This window comes from Cebus imitator, unplaced genomic scaffold (assembly GCF_001604975.1).
Source record: "Cebus imitator isolate Cc_AM_T3 unplaced genomic scaffold, Cebus_imitator-1.0 Scaffold124, whole genome shotgun sequence".
Lineage (NCBI taxonomy): Eukaryota > Metazoa > Chordata > Mammalia > Primates > Cebidae > Cebus > Cebus imitator.
Window position 1 is genome coordinate 4,201,762 of NW_016107439.1, and position 22,929 is coordinate 4,224,690.

At 38.3% G+C, this 22,929-nt stretch overlaps 1 protein-coding gene across 11 annotated transcripts in view; it reads right to left on the reverse strand.

The window, feature by feature from the left end:
- Positions 1–22,619, reverse strand: part of OCIAD1 (OCIA domain containing 1) — a 30,262-nt gene extending 7,643 nt beyond the window's left edge. For 2 of the 11 annotated variants that reach the window (XM_017540294.2, XM_017540289.2), the window contains exons 1-7: positions 22,376–22,580; positions 20,930–20,992; positions 19,384–19,464; positions 11,233–11,286; positions 4,747–4,794; positions 3,571–3,709; positions 1,632–1,801 (exon numbers count right to left, since the gene is read on the reverse strand). In XM_017540294.2, coding sequence (XP_017395783.1) covers positions 1,632–1,801; positions 3,571–3,709; positions 4,747–4,794; positions 11,233–11,286; positions 19,384–19,464; positions 20,930–20,987 — 550 coding nt within the window. In that variant the 5' untranslated portion in view covers positions 20,988–20,992; positions 22,376–22,580. Of the gene's footprint in view, positions 1–1,586; positions 1,802–3,570; positions 3,710–4,746; positions 4,795–11,232; positions 11,287–19,383; positions 19,465–20,929; positions 20,993–22,113 lie in introns of all 11 variants that reach the window. The other 9 variants (XM_017540295.2, XM_017540290.2, XM_037742640.1 and 6 more) reach the window with 8 other exon arrangements.
- Positions 22,620–22,929: the final 310 nt, after the last annotated feature.

Genomic DNA, 22,929 nt, shown 5'->3' on the forward strand with positions numbered 1-22,929 from the left:
TATTCTGACTTACCTAGAACCCCCTTCTGCATTCTCTAGAACCTTCTCTGACCTATAATAAACTTCTCCCTTTCCACTGTATCCCCTCCCAGTCCCCTTAACTTCTTTCCCTCTAATCTTTTAAAATTTAAAGAATATACTCTACAAGGGTCCATAATCCCTTATCCAAACCCTTGGGGTCAGATATGTTCCACAATTCAGAGTTTCTTAGATTTCAGAAAAATACTATAGTATATACCCCTTACATTACTTAATATCCATCCATTCAGAGGTTTGATATAGCAATGAGTAAGCAAACATGTTAATATTTCTACAATGAAATAATGGAAAAATCTTATCTGGCAAAGTAAATAAAGTCTACGTTTATATAACTCATGTGAGTTTAGGTCAGGGTATGCTGCTAAATGAATTCAGGCCAGATTTTATTACCAGTTTAATTACTAAAAAACACAAAAACAAAAAAACTTGGTTTTCAAAGCTTTTTGAATTTCAGGATTTTAAAGAATTGTAGACCTGTATTTTCTATTTCTAATTCCTCATCTTTCACTGCAAACTAGACTGAAGGAAAGAAACTAATGTTTTTTTGAGAGTTTATTTGCCAGGCATTGTCCCTGATTATTTCATCTAATTCCAACAGTTCATTAAGAAAGGTTAGGTTTTGTTTTGTTTTTCTTTTTGAGACGGAGTCCCACTCTTGTCGCCCAGGCTGGAATGGAGTGGTGTGATCTTGGCTCACTGCAATCTCCACCTCCTGGGTTCAAGCAATGCTCTGCCTCAGCCTCCTGAGTATCTGGGATTACTGGCACCCATGCCCAGCTAATTTCTGTATTTTTTAGTAGAGACACATTTTCACCATCTTGACCAGGCTGGTCTTGAACTCCTGACCTCGTGAAACACCCACCTTGGCCTCCCAAAGTGCTGGGATTACAGGCATGAACCACTGCGCCTCCTTCAACTGATCAAGAAACTGAAATGATTATAAAGTAGTTATAATAATCCTACTACATTATGTAGTAGTAGTATTACTAGGTCACATAGCTAGCAAATATCAATCATGATTCAAATCCAAGTCTTAATCCAAAATTGATGTTGTTGCATTTATATGTGTGATCCTCAAAGCTAGTATTTACAAACTTCACAAAGCATTTTCACATGGATTTTCTCACTTGACAACAGTTATTTCTTATATTACAGACAAGGAAGTTGAAAGCCTTTAAAACTCAGCCTATTAAATGTAACATTTATAAAGCTTTCCTGGAGCCTCTACTCCCTGAAACACAACTTATCATTTCTTCTTCACTATTCCACTAAGTTTGCCTTAGTATTTTCAATTACCGGGACATACTAGTAATTCATCCTTGTATTTCTGTATCTTCTAACAGACTGAGACTTTTTCAGGGACAATAACCAAGTGTTATTCATCTTCTTCCACATCTAGCAGAGTACTCGACACCTACTGGTCCTCAAGAAAAGTTGAATGAATGAAGAAACAAATGAACAAAAACAAACATGCTGTGTTTACGTTGATGATTCATGGTACACAGGTGATATCCAGCAGAAAGTCATCAAATAAAGTTTATACATACGTTGGACCATAAAATGCTGTAATTCATTTCAAGAGAAGTTTCTACCTTGGACAATATGATCAGTAATACCAGTGGGAGCAGATTCATTCACAGAAGAACTGAATGGAATTGGCTCATAATGAGGAAGCATTTCTATGTTGTCTGCTGCTGGGGATGTCCCAAAAGATGATTGACCACTCACATTTGAGTCATATTTTGATTTTTGATAATAGTGCCTGTAAATGAAAACCATATTGTGTTAAGAAATGAGTCATTGCCTGTATCTTAAAGTGTTAAAATAACTTCTTTTATATATCTTATTTCCAAAATTATATCTATCTATATCTATATCTATATCTATAGATAGATATAATTTTGGAAATAAGATACAGATATAGATATAGGTTTTCTTTTTTGAGACAGGGTCTTGCTCTGTCACCCAGGCTACGGTGCTGTGGCACAGTCTTGGCTTATTGCAATCTCCATCTCCTAGGCTCAAGCGATCCTTCCACCTCAGCTTCTCAAGTAGCTGGGACTACAGGCATGTACCACCACTTGGTTTTTTGTAGAGATAAGGTCTCACTATATTGCCCTGGCTGGTCTCAAACTCCTGGGCTCAAGCAATCCTTTTGCCTTGGGTGCTGGGATTACTGGCATGAGCCACCATATCTGGCCTCAAAATAATTTTTAACACAGTTATTTATAAGCAGTAAAATGAGGTCTGTTTCTTTCTGCCAACAAAACACTTTTAAGAAGTCCTGACCCACTTATACATCTTAAAAGTGGTCACTGTCAACACAGAAAAATAGGAAATGTATACCCAACTTTCTAACATTGGCCTTTCAAGATAATTTTAGTATGTTTGAAAGTTCTTGGAAAGAAAAAGCACTTCAAATCAGGTCTAATTTCAATAACCATGTCCATTTCCCATGTCAATTGAGAAGGTAATGTCACAGCCAAGAATCTATATAAACACTAATTTGCTAAAGCAGATACAAGTAATTCTCTCTCATGAGGATTACATTGCTTGCCTATCTGTTTAAGAAGCACTAAAATTAAGTTAAAATCTGTTAAGAGATGGAATTGATAACATTTGGGAGTTCAAAAGAAAAGTCCAAACTATAGTAACCAAAGGTGTTTGCAAAATTGAATCAAGATAAACTCCTTTATTCTAGGACATGTACTCCCAATAGGATACAACTCTATATTTAAAACAATGAAGTCCGGCAGTGGCTCACTCCTGTAATCCCAGCACTTTGGAAGGCCAAGTGGGGCAGATCGCTTGAGCTCAGGATTTGAGACGAGACTGGACAACATGGTAAAACCAGTCTCTATTACAAAATACGAAAATTAGCTAGGCATGGTGGTGTACGCGTGTGGTCTCAGCTACTCTGGAGGCTGAGGGAGGAGGATCACTTGAGCCCAGGAGGCAGAGGTTGCAATGAGCTGAGATTGCATTACTGTACTCCCAGCCTGGGAGCCAAGGTGAGATTCTGTTTCAAAACAAAACAAAACAAAAATGAGGAACCAGACACAGTGGCTCACACCTATAATCCCAACAATTTGGGAAGCTGAAGCAGGTGGATCGATTGAACCCAGTAGTTCAAGACCAGCCTGGGCAACAAAGTGAGTCCCCCATATCTAAAACGACATTCTTTTAAAATTAGGTGTGTGCAGTGGCTCACACCTATAGTCCTATTTACTCAGGAAGCTTTAGGCAGGAGGGCCCTGTGAACCCAGGAGTTCAAGGCTGGAGTGCACTAGGATCATGCCACTGTACTCCAGCCTGGGCAACAGAGGGACGCCCCATCATTTCTTCATTCATTCATTCATTCATTCATAAATAAATGGTGGCAAGGCTTGATCCAATTTTTGAAGCAAATTACTTTTAGCCTACAGTATCCAATGGTCCTTTCAGGCAATTTTTTTGAGCCCTGAATTATAGAAACACCTAGCTGTTACTTAAAAATTAAAAATCTTAAGTAAAGATGAGAATCTGGCCTACCCAGGTGGTGAAGATCGTCGTCGTGCTTGTGCCAATCGTAAAGCTTCTCCAAGGGGGGAATTTTCAAGGTTCCTGAATTTCTCTTGGCAAGTTTTCACATAAGAAAGTTTTCCAGCAAAGTATCCCATGATACAAGCAACTTATTTGTAAAATCAAACAAAAAGTGTAACTGAATGTGACTTTCAGACAAAAGTATTTTCTAAAAGAAAAAATTTTTTTAAAGTGTGATTCTAAATATGTCTTTGGTTTAGAAAGGCTGAGATTTTCTGAAATAATCGTAGAAGAATCAAAATTAAATCAGATCAGAGTTCATAGACAGAGTCTATGGATATAATTCTGTTTCCTAAAAAACATAGTATGCCAAAATAAAGTAGCTATAAGTAAATTATAATATACTACTTTATAATATATACAGGAAAGATTTAGTAAAGGTATAATGGGAAGAGAAATGGATAAAAAATCAAAACATCAAAACATTTATTTATTTCTAGTTCTGTTCTCATGACAAGGATTTAGTCCATTATCTTCATATAAAACAGGAAATCATTTGTACAGCCATTTTCACAAGATTGTTTTTAAAATAAAATTAGGTACAACAAATCTCTTAAAGTAATAAATTACGAAGCATAACCTAAATGTGGCAATTACTGCATCACATGAGTTTCCAATACAACAGAAAGGCTAACCTGAAAGACTCATGAAAAGCCTCAGGTACTTCTTTTGGAGAGCAATGTAGCTTCTTTTTCTATTAACTATATTGCAACATGTAAATAAGTTACAGTTATTTACATTTTAAAATGTACATTAGAGATTTCTTTTAAAAATTAAGCTTAATTTTAAATATAGTTTATTTTGATTAATCAGAATATCTGCACAACTTTCTTTCCCCATAGACAGACCAAAAATTTATTTTCAAATACTTTATCCTTACAAAATAATTTCAAATTAAGAGTTCTATTACATTATAAAGATATAAAAAATACCTATTTCAACAAATTTTTTATGCTAACAATAAAATATCCAAGTAATCCACTTAATGAAATGCTTTAACAAACTGATTTATCAGAGTATGTAACCATATAACTAATATGAGTAAGATATGATAAAACATTTGATAAAAATAATTGTATTTAAATTTTAAAAAGCTATGAAAACTACAACGTTGTTCATACTTACATATAAGTTTAGGGATTGAACCATATTTGGGATGACTTGAAAGTATTCCTAAAGAAAAGAGTTAAGTATTTCTGAGTAACATTGTTAAAGAAAGAAAAACCAGTAAAGACTATTTTTAAATATAATCTGACAATATTAGCTCCTTCCATGGCCCTAGAGAACCCTAGGCTGTTTAATAGGGAAAATCAAATGACTTCAATATCAAGAGAAATATGACAAAAATCCAAAAGACTCTGTAAAGTATTAGAAAAGGTGAATTTAGAAAGATCACTTGATCTTTCTATAGACCAAAAATATACACATGTGTATACATGAAAAACTGTTTATACCAACAATAAACAAAAAAGTCAAACATTTTTTAAAAGACAGAATTAATTATAGCACCCAAAAAACACTCAAAACCCAGGAACAAATGTAATGAAAGATATGAAAGATCTCTACACTCAAAGTTACAACTTACTGAGAATTGACTCAATATTTAAAGATGGTAATTCTCCATAACTTCACCTATAAATTCAATGTAATCCCAATTAAAATCAAAAGTTTTGCCAAAATTGAAAAGCTTTATAAGTCATGTGGAACACAAAGGGCCAAGGCAACACTGAAGAACAGTATTATAGAACTGACTACCACCACATAGCAAAACCTGTATGATAAAGCTGCAGTAATTAAGACAATCTGGTATTAAGTACAAGGAAAGGTACTTAATAAGTACAAGACAATCTTGTACTTAAGTACAAGAAACCCTGATCACAAAGACACAAATCTCTTAAGGGGGTGGACTCAAGTTTCTGAGGAACATGAGCTTTGCCAAGAAGCACAACAAGAAGGGCCTAAAGAAGATGCAGGCCAACAACACCAAGGCCCATGAGTGCATGAGCCAACGCTATCAAGGCCCTTGTAAAGCCCAAGGTTAAGCCCAAGATCCCAAAGGGTGTCAGCCGCAAGCTGGATCGACTTGCCTACATTGCCCACTCCAAGATTGGAGAGCGAGCTCATGCCCGCATTGCCAAGGGGCTCAGGCTCTGCCAGCTAAAGGCCAAGGCCAAGGATCAAACCAAGGCCCAGGATGCAGCTCCAGTTTCAGTTCCAGCTCAGGCTCCCAAAGGTGCCCAGATCCCTACAAAGGCTTCAGAGTAGGCATCTCTGTCTGCCAATGTGAGGACAGAAGGACTGGTGCGACCCCGGCCCCAGGCTACCATCTACACAGGGCTGGGGTCCTCCTGTGTTATTTGTACAAATAAACCTGAGGCAGGAACAAAAAAAAAAAAAGCTTATAGAAGAAAGCATAAGAAACCATGTTTGTGTCCTTGGAGTAGACAAAGATCTTAAAGAGTCAACAAAATGCACTCATCAGGAAGAAGAAACCTGATAAATTGGAGTCTATTAACACTGAAAACTACAGTTAAACAGAGTGGAGAAAAAAAACCCACAATATACATATCTGACAAAAGACTTACTTCCAAAATATAGAGAGAAGTCTCACAAAACCAGTAGGAAAAAAGACAATTCAATGAAAAAATTGGTAAACAGACTTCAACAGATAATTCACAAACAATGATATACTGAAATGAGGTATAAGCAAATGAAAAGGTCTTCAACTTCATTAGTCACAGGGAAATACAAATTCAAACCACAATGTAATCAATAATAGTGTTCATTTATCACAATGGCTAAAATATAAAAGACATAAAAATAGCTAGTGTTGGTGAGAATGTAGGAGTATAAATCGGTCTAAATAGTTTAGCAATATCGACTAAAGCTAAATAAATATATACAAAATCTATGACCCAGCAAAATGTCTATCAAAAGTACCACATTCTTCGCAGAACTAATTGTAATAGTCAAAACTGAAAGCTACCAATTATCAATGTACAGTTAATACAGATAAACTGGTGTATTTACATGGAGGAAACCTATATGGCAACAAGGTGGATAAATGCAGTGATGTGCTGGTAAACTCCCTATAATAAGCTCTAATTTTAAGATCTGTCAGTTTCCATGGTATAAAGACCCCAACACTTTAAAAATCAGCTTGCCTGGGAGGCCGAGGCGGGTGGATCACGAGGTCAAGAGATCGAGACCATCCTGGTCAACATGGTGAAACCCTGTCTCTACTAAAAATACAAAAAATCAGCTGGGCATGGTGGCGCATGCCTGTAATCCCAGTTACTCAGGAGGCTGAGGCAGGAGAATTGCCTGAACCCAGGAGGCGGAGGTTGCGGTGAGCCGAGATCACGCCATTGCACTCCAGCCTGGGTAACAAGAGCGAAAATCCGTCTCAAAAAAAAAAAATCAGCTTGCCGAAGTTTCTGAAAACTTAACCAATTCTCAGGAGCCAGTACAAACCAGTTCCAGCATGCTACTGGATGAATCTCATAATGTTGAAAGAATTTACATAAAAGAATACCTCAGTGTATGATTTCATGTAATTAAAACAAAAACAGACAACTAATCTGTGCCATTAGCCTCAGTTCCTTCATTTATACCACTGGGATGATAAGAGAAAAAGGAAAATGATAAGAACGTCTGTATTTTTACATTAAAAAGTTGTTCCAATCAGGCACGGTGGCTCACGCCTGTAACCCCAACACTTTGGGAGGCCGAGGCAGGAGGATCACGAGGTTAAGAGATCAAGACCATCCTGGCCAACATGGTGAAACCCTGTCTGTACTAAAAATACAAAAATTAGCTGGGCGTGGTGACACATGCCTGTAGTCCCTGCTACTCAGGAAGCTGAGGCAGAAAAATCACTTGAACCTGGGAGGCGGAGATTGTAGTGAGCCGAGATTGCACCACTGCACTCCAGCCTGGTGACAGAGCAAGACTCCATCTCAAAAATAAAATAAAATATTTGAAAGTCTCACTTCTGAGGAGAATCCAAAAAAGAAAAGAAAAATAAAATAAAACAAATAAAGTTGTTCCTTCATTCTGTCATCAACTAGTTATAGACTACTTACAACATAAAGACACTAAATACTGGATATTAACAGGAAACAAGACATGCCCTTTACTCTCATGGAATTTACAGTCTAGAGAGAGTGTTAAGACAAAGAGAATAGTGTGATGGTTGCTACTCATCCCCTCAAATATTTGAGTACTATGTGCGCTAACTATGCCCTCTGTCAGGTACTAGAAACAGCTTATCTTCCTAAGTAGCAGCAAGAATGGAGGCAAACAGATTTGTTGAAGGTTCCTACAATACTCTTTGTGACATATGGTTGCATTAATTATAGTGGCAGTACAGATGGAGGTAGATAGTTAATAAAGACATTTAAGAGCTAAAAGACATTAATTGGACAAGGCAGATAAGAGATAGAAGTGAAGGAAAATGTCCCAGTTTTCTGGATAGTACTAATGCCACTCAGTCATGAAAAGAAAAGAGGAATTTGTTTTGGGGAAAATGATGAGTTCAGTTTGAGGGGCCTATAGAAGGGCCATCTATATTATATACTATATCCAGAATACAGTAACACCAGCATTTCCAAAACAAGCAGATAAAGAAAACTCATATAAGAATGTAAGCACCAAGAGGTCATGACTTTTTGTTGTTTAGTGCTATATAACGATGTATAGTACATATCAGACACTCAAAAAACATGAAACAACAAAGGAATCGCCTGAGGTGGGAGAAAAATCTTAGGAATATGACATCATGAAAGCCAAGAGAATAGAATTATTTCAAGAAAAACTGGTTAAAGGTCTTTAACGCCGGTCAGTAACAAAAACTAACCATCATATTTAAGCAGTAAAGAGGTTGTGTTGGTAACCTTTTGAAAAGTCCCAATAAATGGTAGAATATATGGATAGTCTCACAAGGACTGCAATGGGTTAAAAGAAGTAAAAAGTGAAGTGTTCATTCATGAAGTCTGGCTTCAAATATGAGGCAGTTGGGAGTAGCTGGAAAAATAAATGAGGGAAGTTTTTTTTTTTTTTTTTTAATGTTCTCAAGTTAGAGGAGACCTGAACACGTATAAATGGTTTTGACAGATCAGGAAGAAACAGAGGCAGCAGCTAAGACCATGTGGAGTATGATGCACTGTGGATGAAAGCAGACACAAGCAGCCCTCTGTTTGCGTGCGTTCTGCAACCAACTGCAGATAGAAAATATTCAGGAAAAAAAACTGCATCTATACTAAATATGCACAGACTTTTATCTTGTCATTATTCCCTAAACAATACAGTACAACAACTGTTTATGTAGTGTTTACATACTCTTAGGTATTATAAGAAATCTAGAGATGATTTAAAGTATACAGGCAGATATGCATGTATACTTTACTAGTCCATTTTACATCAGAGACTTAAGCTTTTGTGGATTTTGGTATCCTCTGGAGGGTCCTGGAACCAACACACAGATACAAAAGGACCAATGAACAAAATGTCAGGGATTCTAATTAAATGCAAAATGTCTTGGTGGATACTGAATTCTTGTCTTAAAGTCTCTCCCACTTTTTACCACTTCTGCCTTACCTTCAGTAGTACAAAGTCTTCAACTGCACCTAAATCCATAATCTCTAAAAACACTTTCCCCTCTTCATAACCTAATCCAAATTATAATTTCTCCTAGCTCTACTTCAGCTATTTAATGGAGTTTTCACTCCTCCCTGCGTGATTTTGCCTCTTCAGCTCAGTCCTGATTACCTCTCCCAAAAGTCATGCCTATTTGTCTTGATCATCAGGTCCCTCCTTCCTGGCAGGTTCTTTCTTCTCTTTTAATGTAAATCCTGCCCATCTTTCCAAATCCACTTCTTTCAAGAAACCTTCCTTGATTACAGCAGCCCTACAAAGATCTTTCTTCTTTGAACACCTACAACTCTTAGGGTCCCTACTCTGCAATTTAGTAGCTGATTAAGTATGTAATTCAATTTTCTATTTGCTTCAACATATGTTCACATCATTTGTTTCCTTCAATGACCTATTAGGAGCTCGTAAATTTCTTTTGTATAACCTTCTGCATACCTAGCTCCAATCATTATTAAATAACACACTGGCTTAAAATAGATAAAAGAAGCAGAACAATAATAAACACTAATTTCATCCCTGTGCCAATTTTCCCTATAAAGAAATGTAATTCAAAGTTTTGTTTTGATTTTGTTTCACAATACAGAACCAATCTCAGTCTATAAAACAGCTTGGTCTTAAGGACATATAAATGCATAGATATCTTGACTTGCTTCCATGTTTAAGATTTTTGTCATGGTACTATATTGTAATAAAGTCCATCAGAAGTTCTTTAAATAATTATTTACCCCAAAAATCCTCTCATTTCCCTCCAAAACTATTTCTATCAACTAATTGTGCCAAAACTACTAAGTACCATACCTCATATCCTAATGTAAAGAGGCTAAAACTTCCAATCATAGTCACATTTTTGAAGAAGCCAGTTAATTAAAACAATAGGCCTCCAGGCCAACCTAAGGTCACCATCCTTTTCTGGGACACCTTCCCATTACCAGGTAGATAGTTCATGAAGTAAATAAAATGAGCAACTCTACTGCTTACTCCACTAAATTTTAAATGCAGGACTCGAGACATTTCATACTCAATCTAAACTCAATTCCACATGAATACACTGTACTATTTGAGCCAACAGACTTTAGGACAAGAAGGTCTCCTCAGGGGCTTGTATAAAAATAGATCACCTGCCAGATCCCTGAGGTTCTAATTTTTTAAATAATGCTAACTCACCTCGACTCATCTCCCTAGGTGATCAAAGCTGGTCTAGAAAGCTGGTTTACTGACCTTTAAATCATTATATAATAGTCACTTGGAGTTTGTTAAAACACAGAGTCCAGGCTGGGCTTGGTGGCTTATGCCTGTAATCCCAGCACTTTGGGAGGCCGAGGCGGATGGATCACGAGGACAGGAGTTCAAGATCCGACTGGCCAACATGATGAAACCCTGTCTCTACTAAAAAATACAAAAATCAGCTGGGCATGGTGGCTCATGACTGCAATCCCAGCTACTTGGGAGGCTGAGGCAGGAGAACTGCTTGAACCGAGACCCGGGAGGGAGAGGTTGCAGTAAGCCAAGATCGCACCACTGCACTCCAGCCTGGGCTACACAGCGAGACTCCATCTCAAAAAACAAACAAACCAAAAAAAACAAACAACAAAAAAACAATAACACAGACTCCAGGTCCCCATGAATGTGCATTCTAACAAGCTCCTAGGTGATAATGTTGCTACTGGCCCACCTAGACCAGGTCTGCCCCGCTAATGCTGGTGTTTAGTTACTTTCTTGCTCTTGTAGGTTGTTAATGATGCTATCAGTGCAGTAGAAATTCTCAAGTCACAATATTTGGGTCAGTGGATCCATAGAGACAAAACGTTTAAAAATGCTCTGTAGAAATTAATCAATGAATTTTTATGTAATGTTTAATATAATACACTGTTATCTTTACTTCTTCTAAAAATCTAGAAAATATCACAAAACAAACATGGTATCCAAAATGCTAAATAAATTCAAAGTTTAAATATTTACCTTTACTAATTAATCCTTGAGTAATCAACATACTTGTTGCAGCCAAAGGCACAGCTATAGGAGGAAAAAGACCTTGTCAACATCAAAGAAAGGAAAAGATTTTGTCTTCAGTTCATTAAATAAATGAGTATCAGTAAAACCATCTAGGAAGTATACTGCAAAACTAAGATCTTTATTGTATACATAGTAGAAAAATTAAAGGAGCATTTTAAATTTAAGGAAACATCACAAAATATTAAACAATATAATTAATGAACCATTTAGGCTTAGGTTCCAAATAGCCAGCTGTTCATTAATAGCATCAACTAAGACAACAACAGCAGAACTGACTAAAAGTTACTTCTGAAGTTAGAGAAGGGGGAAGAAGTTAGAGGAGGGGGAAAAGTTAGAGAAGGGGAAAAAGTTAATGAGGGAGAGGCAAGAAACAAGTTACAAATAAGAGCCACTACTGAATAATGACTAAATTCTGTGCATCATGCTAAGCACTTTATGTGCATTATCTCATTTATTATACTTTTTATCATATTTCTATAAGGTAGCTTATGCTATTACCACCCTTTTAAAGATAAGGAAACTGAAGCTTAGAGATGTTAATTAATTTGCTCAAGGCCAAACTAGCTGAATGGTCGGTTTGCAGATTCTAATAAAATCTGCCTGATACCAGATCTCAAGCTTTTAAGCTCTGTGTTACGCCCTGTGAACCAAAATACAAAATATATTTGACCGTAATCAAGGTGGCTGAGGCAAAAATTAAAAAGCACCTATTTTAAACACTAACGTTTTTTGTTTTTGACGTGGAGTCTTGCTTTATCACCCAGGCTGGAGTGCAGTGGCGCTATCTCAGCTCACTGCAACCTCTGCCTCCCAAGTTCAAACAATTCTCCCGCCTCAGCCTCCCCAGCTGGGATTACAGGCATGCACTACCATGCCCAGCTAATTTTTTTGTATTTTTAGTGGAGACGGAGTTTCACCATATTGGCCAGGCTGGTCTCGAAATCCTGACCTTGTGATCCGCCCTCCTTGGCCTCCCAAAGTGCTGGGATTACAGACGTGAGTCACTCTGCCTGGCCTTAATGTTCTTTGTTCTAAACTAGTGAACTTATTAAAGAATATTAAAATATTACATCTATATATGCCTACAACTCAAAGTAAAAAAATCCAGAACTCTTGTAATCTCAAAGAGGGTTATAACTTAAAAACAGCTATCCATCACTGTTTTCTTCATTAGCACTAATGGAATTTTTGTGATGATGTAAGCTAATTTTTGAGTGACCAACCCTGTGATGAATTTGGTCTAGGTAATTGACTGGTAAGCAGTTCCCCACATTGAATATGTGTAAGTAGCTCACTGTGCCCAAAGTGTTTGTACAAATACAGTTCATGCCAAACACCTGCTTTCATTCTGGGAGTCTCGAATTTTGGTACCTGTTAGGCAGAGGGTACATAAGTGACTAGTCTTCAATAAAAACCAAGGGCACTGAGTCTCTAAAGAATTTCCCTGGTAGATAAAACTTCACACATTGTTACCACTGGCTGTTAGAGAAATCAACCCTTCCCAGGAATTCTCTCCCTGGGGAGAGAAGTCTTGTTACTACTTGGTTTCCTCTGGACTTCACTCCATGCTCCCTTTTCTCTTGATGATTTTGCTTTATATCCTTTCACTGTAAGTTATTTTAAAGTTAAATTGCTACATTTGGCTACTGGCTGCCACAATGGACAGGTGCTGTTCCAGACCTGAGGTTGACAAACAAGTTCTATGAAGAGCCAGATGGCAAATATTTTGGGTTTTGTGGGACAATCTCTGTCCCAGTTACCCAACTGCCATTTTAATGCAAAATAATCCAGAGACAATCCAAAAACACATGAACACAGCAGTGTTCCAAGAAAACTTTATTTATAAATGCAAAAATACGAATTGCGTTAAGTACTTTTCACATGTAATGAAATATTCTTCTCCTTTTATTTTTTTTCTTAACCATTATTTTTTATTTTTTTACACAGGGTCTTACTCTATCACCAGGGCTGGAGTGCAGTTGTGCAACCTCATCTCACCACACCTCGGGCTCAGATGATCCTCCTGCTTCAGTGTCCCATGTGGCTGGGACTGCAGGCATGCGCCACCATGCCTGGCTAATTTTTCATTGGTTTTTGTTTTGTTTTGTTTCTGTAGAGATGAGGTTTCAAGATGTTGCCCAGGCTGGTCTTGAACTCCTGGGCTCAAGCAATCAGCCCACCTTAGCCTCCCAAAGTGTTGGGATTACAGGCGTGAGCCACTGCATCCAGCCTCTTAACCATTTTAAAATATAAAAACAATTCTCACACATACAAAAACAGATTTGATCCACAGGCTAGTTCATTCAACTGTGGTCTAAACCATATATGGACAATTTAAGAACCAAAGTAAGTAAAACATTTGAATTATTAGAGAGATTTCATGATTAAAATCTATCACTTTGGAACAGGGCATTAACTTTGCCATCAGACATAAACTGTACAAATGCTAAGGTTCGAATTCATGCTATCCTACTTACTAACAGATTTTACCTTTGCTGGAAATATGGTTTCTTTAATGTTGGCTGGTTAGAATGCCTTCATGTATTATCATTTAAGGTTTTGCAAAGGACAAATCCCTTTTAATTACAGCACCAGTACAATTTGCAATCATTTTTCTCCTTCAGCTTCACTCAAGGATTGCAACATGAAGCACTGAAGAATCATATAAGGATAAAAGGCAATGAGTTAGCTGGCCATTTCTACAATGGATAATGCTTTCCCCATTTAATGCAGAATAAGAGTCTGCTTGAGGAGATACTAGTTCTGCCATTCACCACAATGTCTTTGCATAGCTTCTCATGCTATACAGGGATAATGGATTAGACCTAAGGTCTTATTCCAACTCAGGTATTCTACTTTATGTCATAGAAAAAGACAATGGTAAGACTGAAAGAGGTTTCAGAGATTATCCAGTCCTCATTCCAATCAGAGTACATTGATACCCAAAAAAGACAAGTCATTGATACCCAGAAAAGACAGAGTACATTGATAGCCAGAAAAGACTAAGCAACACAGCTGGTTAGTTTGTGGTAGTGCTGGGATCAGAACCCAAGTCTCCTGACTCCCCTCGGTCAGTGGCCTTTTCCACTGCAGTATGTAACTTCTATTTTGTTAAATAATCTGTTTCCATAGGCAAATCAGTAACACTGCTGACCAAAGCCTAGTGCACATTATTACCACAGTCCCAAACTATATTCAATATGTACAAGAGCCCCTACAATTCTTTGAACTCTTCTCCCCTCACAGTAACAAAAAGTTACTCTATATTCGTAACTGTAGTCAATAGAAATTTTTATTTCATTAATCACAGGAACATTAATAGCTATTTAATAAAGATAGTCAACACTTTGACAATTAAATTGCATTAATCCCTATAACAATTTCATGAGATAGGCAGTTATCCCTATTTTATAGATAAGGAAACTGAGGCACACAGACCTCAGGAACTTGCCCAAAATCTCACAGCTACTATGTGCGGAGCTGGGATTTGAATCCAGCCAATCAGGCCGCAGAGTTCATATTCTTTTTTTTTTTTGGAGACAGAGTCTCACTCTGTCACCCAGGCTGGAATGCAATGGCACGATCTCAGCTCACTGCAACCTCCATCTCCAGGGTTCAACCAATTCTCCTGTCTCAGCCTCCCAAGTAGCTGGGACTACGGGTGCCTGCCACCACACCCCACTAATTTTTGTAGTTTTAATAGAGATGGGGTTTTACCATATTAGTCAGGCTGGTCTCAAACTCCTGACCTCAGGTGATGGGCCCACCTCAGCCTCCCAAAGTGCTGGGATTACAGGCGTGAGCCACCGTGCCTGGCTGCTTTTGTCTTTTCAACTTGTGACTTATCTGTTTAGATGCACAAAGAAATTACTTAGCTTTGTACTGTTCATACACCACATGTCCCACTATTAAGAGTCTGGTATATATGGGCATCCTGATTATTGTTCACTGCTCTTTAATGTACTTTTGGCATAATCCTGTCATAGCTATTTAGAATGTTAAACATGTGCAACAGCATACATTTATCAGCCAGAAATAAATCTGGACACCTTAGCATCTATCTAGCCATTAGGCCAACATTATAACAGTCCCAAACCCTCTCTATCAGACTTGTCTTTTTCTTAATCCTGTGTCATTGAGACTTGAAAACAGATCATTTTATCCTATCTACTCTACACAATTGTCATAGATTGAAAAAAAAACAAAAACAAAAACAAAACTGTAGCCAGAGTATATAGCCAAGTTCTCTAAGAAATTCCTCCCATTCTGGCCAGGCACAGTGACTCATACCTGTAAACCCAGCACTTTGGGAGGCTGAGGCAGGCGGATCACCTGAGGTTGGGAATTCAACACCAGCCTGGCCAACATCCGTCTCTACTAAAAATACAAAAATTAGCTGGGCATGGTGGCAGGCACTTGTAATCCCAGCTACTCAGAAGGCTGAGGCAGGAAAACTGCTTGAACCCGGGAGGTGGAGTTTGCAGTGAGCCAAGATCGTGCCATTGCACTACAGCCTGGATGACAAGAGTGAAACCCAGTCACAAAAAAAAAAAAAAGGAAAAGAAAAAGAAATTATTCCCATTCTATGAGCCATGAAACTTTTATAGAAGTCCTTAATTTATGATGACTATGCATCTAAAACAATTATTCTCAACTGCACAGTCATCATAAATTAAGATGGACATCATCACCTAATTCTTACTCAGATTCTTTTTAGCTTGAAACATCTGCAAGTCTCTGAATATTGGTGGATAAAATAATAAGGATTCTATCAGAGCTCGTGTTATCTTCCTAACTGCTCTTGGTCTCTGTTGATTCTTCCACCATCACTTGTTCCCTTATCCATGGTACCACCCAAACTTTATTCTTTATTCTATCATTCCTAAGTATTAATCACATGGCAGAAACTATTAACAGTTTTATGCTTTTATCTCTACACTTAATTTGTAGGTGAATTCACCAACACAACTCCACAATAAACCCTAATTTTTCATCTATACTTTGTTTCTATCTCCAGTTGCTTACAAATCTTCCACAATCAAATGTTGCACCATGAATTCAAAATGTCTGAACTAAACTCATTTCCCTCTTCAAACAAGAACTCCTTCTAACTGAACCTTTATTCAGCAGTATCATCATTATTGAGTCTCCTAAGCTGGTTATCTTAAAACTATTTCTTTCCTCTTACCATTCCTTCATTCTGCCTTAGTTGAGCTTCTTAAAAAATCCTATTATTTGTCCTTTAAAAAAGTCTTTCGTTGCCAGCTCATCTTTTCCAGTCCAAATGACACAATATTCAACTTTATCTCATCAATGACTACATACATATGCCTAAGGTTACTGCCAAAAGCTCATAACAGATTTCACCAAATACAATTTGTCACCTTTCTACCCATCTTGCACACTGTTAACTAACCTTTCTTAAAAAAAACCTTACATATCACCCCCACTCTGCTTATGAACCTAAATGATATAATGAATCAAATCTTTAATTCATTACTATGTTTTATGTTCTATCCTCAATGAAAGACTTCTGTTCCAATCAATTCAGGCTCATGGCTCTAGGAGAGATCAAGTTATTGCAAACTCTGCCTTTGTTCACTACTCCTTTCATCCAAATGCTACTCCACCTTTCCTCTTCATTTATCTACTTATTATTAATCTTTTGTAGGGGGAGGATAGAGACAGGGCCACACCATGTTGCCAAGGCTGATCTCAAACTCCTGGTCTCAGGCAATCCTCCTGCCTCAGCCACCCAAAGTTCTGGGGCCAGGTGCAGTGGCTCATGCTTGAAATCCGACCATTTTGAGAGGCCAAGACAGGTAGATCATTTGAGCCCAGGGGTTCAAGATCAGCCTGGGCAACATGGAGAAACCCAGTATCTACAAAACCAAAAACCAAACCAAACCAAGGTGTTGGGATTATAGTTGTGAGCCACGATGCCCAGCTTATAGTCTTATTATAAAGTTATTCCAGTATTGTTTACTTAACAAATAAAAGTCTCTTTCCAACTCAGGCATTCTACCTTACATTACATAAAAAGACAATTGTAAAATTGACAGAGGCTTCAGTTTTTAACAAATTGAAATTCAATAAAATTTTCAGAAAATTTTGAATTTTAAAATTTCAAGTTATTCAAATGTTTCAATTTCAGTAAGTCAATTCTACTTATCTCCTTAAAAAGTCTTCTGCGGTTACAAACTTAATCTCTGTTTCACATATTACAGCTTTGTCTCACCACATATAAACCTTCTTTGGGGCCAGGCCTGGTGGCTCACACCTGTAATCCCAGCCCTTTGGGAGGCCCAGGCAGGCAAATCAACCGAGGTCAGGGGTTCGAGATCAGCCTCGCCAACATGGTGAAACCCCGTATCTACTAAAAATACAAAAATTAGCTAGGCATGGAGGCGTGCACCTGTAGTCCCAGCTACTCGAGACACTATGGCAGAAGAATCACTTGAACTCAGGAGAAGGATGTTGCAGTGAGCAGAGATGGTACCACTGCACTCTAGCCTGGGCAACAGAGTGAGACACTGTCTCAAAAACAAAACAAAAAGAGAAGAAAAAAGAAAACTACTTCAGGACAAAGACTGTCCTTTCATAAAACTTATCTTCCCAACAGGTACCTTGCACATCTTGCACACTTTAAGCATACATATCAGGCTGACTGATGAAAATGCACATCGTCCATAATGGCTTAAGTTGCCCTTTTTTTCCTTTTTCTCTTTTCTTTGATACAGGGTCTGGCTCTGTCACCCAGGCTGGAATGCAGTGATGTGATCATAACTCACTGCAGCAGCCTCTATCTACCCAGCTCAAGGGATCCTCCGGCCTCATTCTCAGCCTCCCAAGTGGTTGCAACTACAGCCATGTACCACCACATCCAGCTAATTTCTTTCATTTTTGGTAGAGATGAGGCCTCTTTCACTATGTTGCCCAGGCTGGTCTTGAAGTCCTGGGCTCAAGCGATCCTCCTGCCTCGGCCTCCCAAAGTTCTGTGATTATAGGCATGAGGCACCATGACCAGCCAAGTTGCCTTTTGAAAAAAAAAAATTTGCCAGGCGAGGTGACTCATGCCTGTAATCCCAGCACTTTGGGATGCCGAGGTGGCTGGATCACCTGAGGTCAGGAGTTTGAGACCAGCCTGGCCAACAAGGTGAAAACCCATCTCTACTAAAAATACAAAAATTTGCTGGGCATGGTTGCACACACCTGTAATCCCAGCTACCTGGGAGGCTGAAGCAGGAGAATCCCTTGAACCCAGGAGGTGGAGGTTGCAGTGAGCAGAGATTATGCCACTGCACTCCAGCCTGGACTACAAAAGCAAAACTCTGTCTCAAAAAAACAAAAATCCATCCTTCTTTTTTGTTATAATTACCTTACCTGAAAGGATTACAGTTTCCAAGTAAAGCAATACCAGTTCATTTTCTTTTATTTTTCGTTTTTTTCTTTTTTTGTTTTATTTTTTTCTTTTCTTCCAGTTCTTTGTTCAATACTAAGATTATATTTTGTGTATTGCTTCCAACAATCTCTGTCTTTAAAAAATAAAATCTTAACATATATACACAAATATATATAATTCTCTAGTCAGAAAACAAGAGCTGGTAGTATAACAACATTTCACAATGATAAAATGGGAACTAACCTGTTATGGTTAAAAGCATTAAGAGTAAAATCTGTTTCAGACAGACCTAGTCTCAACTCCAAACATCGTAATTTATCACCTGTGTAACACTAAGTGTTGTTACTAATTAACATCTCTAAACCTCAATTCCCTCACCTGTAAAGTGAGGGTAATAATAGATATCAAGCTTGTTGGGTTGTTTTTATATAACTTATGTACATACAGTAAATTCTAACTATTACTATTATCAACAAAATTACCTCATCGTTTTGATTACAAAAATCTGGAAATAATTACTTTAAAATGTATGCAATTCCTTTATTTCCTTCATCTCTTTTAACAACAATCACACTATGCAAAAAGTTTGCCAATTTGTTCTATACAGAGTTATTATAATTTCAGATTCAAATTCAGGCCAAAATTTCAGGTACAAATTTTGGATCAAATTACATTAATTAGAAAATTGAACTCACATCTGAACCAGAAGCTTTCATCATTGCATTCTGCAAAGAGTCTCCTTTCTTCCTCTGTTGGAATGTAATCAGGCCCTATGTCTTTTTACAAGGAAAATAAAAAAAACATTAAATTACCCATAATAAAACCAAGTCTGAAAAATTATCTTAGCCTAAATATTAACGAGACACCATTTTTTTTTAAAGTTAATCAAAAAAAGAAAGTCTTGAAAACAGTACGAGAAAAGCAATTCATCACAAATGAGAGATCTTCAATAATATTAACATCTAATTTCTCATTAGAAACAGGGAGGCCAGAGGCAGTGGGATGACATTTAAAGCATTGGAGGAGAAAAAAAGAATTCTATATCTGACAAAACTATCCTTCCAAAATGAAGGAGAAATAAGACATGCCCAGATAAATAAAAACTGAAAAACTAATTGCTAGTAGACCTGCCTGCTTATTACAGCCTGAATAGTATCCCAGTAAAATTCATATGTTAAATATCTAACCCCAGTATGTCATAGAATGAGACTGTATTTGGAGACAGTGCCTTTAAAGAGGTAAACAGATTGAAAATTAGGTCATTAGAATGGGCTCTGAAGGGCAATGTAACTGGTATCTTTATAAGAGAAAATTAGAACACAAACACAGAAGGAAGACCTTGTGCAGACACAGGGAAAGAATGGTTACCTATATGCCAAGCATAGGGGCCTCAAAAGAAACCCAATTACTAACACTTTGATCTCAAACTTCTAGGCTCCAGAATTGGGGGGGAAAGCAACACCCCTGTTCTCTCTCCCTCTTCCTCTTTCTTCCTTTCCTTTATTCTTTTTTTTTCTTTTTCTTTATTTTTTATTCTTTTTCTTTCTTTCTCTTTCTTCCCAAAAAAACAAAAAACAAAAAAACAAGAATACATTTTTTCCCCGACACCATTTTTTTTAACTCAAAAAATAAAACAACTGGTTTATACTTTTTTTTTTTTGAGACAGAGTTTCACCGGTGTAGCCCAGGCTGGAGTGCAATGGCGCTATCTCGTCTCACTGCAACCTCCGCCTCCCAGGTTCAAGAGATTCTCCTGCTTCAGCCTTCCGAGTAGCTGGGATTATAGGCACCCACCACCATGCCAGGATAATTTTTTGTATTTTTAATAGAGATGGGTTTTCACCATGTTGCCCAGACTAGTCTCCAACTCCTGACCTCAGGTGATCCACCCATCTTGGCCTACCAAAGTGCTGGGATTACATGAGCCACCTCGCCCAGCCATTTACACATTTTTAACAAACTTTGACTTCAAACAGTTAATGCTACTATCTGCTTGTCAGGACTGGCAACATAATGTGCTGGGCCCACTGCAAATAAATAAATAAATAAATAAAACCCCAAAAAACGTGGGTCTCCTTGTCCAAATTATTCAGAATTTCAAGAGTAGAAACATGAAATCAAGTACGGGGGCCTGTCTGCACATGCCCATGAAGCCAGCCCACCTGCCACTGTTACTCAAGCCAGTGAAATTTCCTTTAGATAGAAAGCGCTTCTAATTATAAATACTTAATAGATAGTTACGGGTAATTGGTCTTGGAACTTCTGCACTCGGCTCTTGAAAATCAGCCCTCCCGTTCATCTTTCCTGTATCAAAAACATCATATATTAAGTATTAGAAACCATCACTAGATAGGTCAAAGTAAATTAAGATGTAGGCTATAGTAAAACTACTAGTCTACATAGCAATCAATCAACAAATATTTACTACACACTACCATATCTTAAATACTTCACATAAAAATAGCTAGATGAAAAAGTAACAGACCTATTAATTAATTTGACCCACTATTCAGGTTAAGTTCCTTAATTGAAAAAGCATAAGCGTTTTATAAGTTTATACTGTTTTTTATTAATATCAAGATACAAAAAGATATCAATAAAATAATATACGTATTTTTTCCTCCTGAAACTGTTTCTTTCACATTATCTTATGTTTTGGTCGTTTCGCAAATCTATGCCCAATGATTAGGATAATTCCCCAAAACAGAAGAGAAAAAAATCTCAAGTCATTTCTGAGTTTCCATATTAAAAAACAAAATAATCATCAGAAACATTCAACCTCTCCCACAAAAGAGGACTCTAAAATTACGGAATAACAAAGACGTCATATCCTTCACCCTGTGATGTAAAGCTAACAGCAAACTCCGTATCTCCAAATATCCTTCCTCCCCAAGTATATTTTAAAAAGGCATAAAATTCCAAGACTGTAAATTTTTTTTATTTGGTTCTTTTTTAAAAAAAAAAAAACTCATATATTGGGACTTAGACCAACAGATCAAATAACTGTATTTTACAGAATATTTACACGGGATCATTATTATTCTCATTTTAAAAACAATTTGCATGGAAACAGGAAATGGCATACACAATTAATTCATTTAGTCAATAAGCCATGAGGGCCTACTACATGCCAATCCCTTATATCCAGAAAAGGAATAAAAAGGGTAAGCTGAATTCATGGATGGATGGAGCCTGCTGAATAATCTATTTCTACCCTACAAACGTATTCGAAAAAAACGAACCTCTCTTATTTCCCACAACAGCATCCTTCCTAGAAACACTCGGAAAACTGTCAGGGCAGACAAGGCCCTTGAGACAATACCATTTTAAGCTCTTAATACAAAAGAAAGAAGGATTGAAGCCCCAGCGGCCTATAACCGCTGATTCCCGCACTCCATCCTCCACTCAATGTGTCCGTCTCCCACCTGCCGTTACTGACTGAGCAACAACCCCACAGGCATTCCGTGACCACGAACTTCCCCACCTCACACCCCCAGAAGCAATCCGTCGCCCCCGCGGTCACCGACACCAAGGAGGCCGAGACCCGAGCGCGATCTATCCACCCTCACAGGCAGGAAAATGGCGGAAGGTGCGAAAGTCGCGGATGGCCGCAGAGGTGGTGAGGCAATACACGGAGGGCAACTTCGGGGAGGGCAACTACGGGGCTGTCTGCGTCACCTCACCCACCTCCTGTCGACAGCAGCAGGCGACTGCGAAGCAAGCCCAAGCGATCAGGGGCAGAAGGCTCGAAAGGGACTAGGTAGGGACAGGGAGGGAGAAAAGTGCAAGGTACCGCGGGGAGGGGGAGGGGGCGGACAGCTGCAAGAAGTCACCCAGACTGGGGATCTAAATGACCGCGACCCGGAGACAGTGTCTACCTACGGCAGGAAATGACGTCAGAGCACCCCGCGGGGTCTAAGAGGTAGCGGCCCAGGATAGACGCATGCGTATACTCGTCCCTCCTCCCTTCTCTCCCAGGCCGCGGCGCTCAAGAGCCGCACTGCGACTGCGCGGGCGACAGCGGCGGACCAAGAACCCCGCCCGCGCCCTCCCTGGGTGACGGGGAGGGTTGCGGGTAAGCTTGTCTCGGGCTATTGTGACTCACCTCTCTGGGCTTCCCTTGGCAGGCTGGCGGGAACGTTCTGGAACCCTATGTTGTCCCTTTTTGGAGAGTTAGCGACTTCTTACATTTTGTCTTAAATGAGATAATTTCATTCTTTGACCCTGTAGGCTAAGTAGTA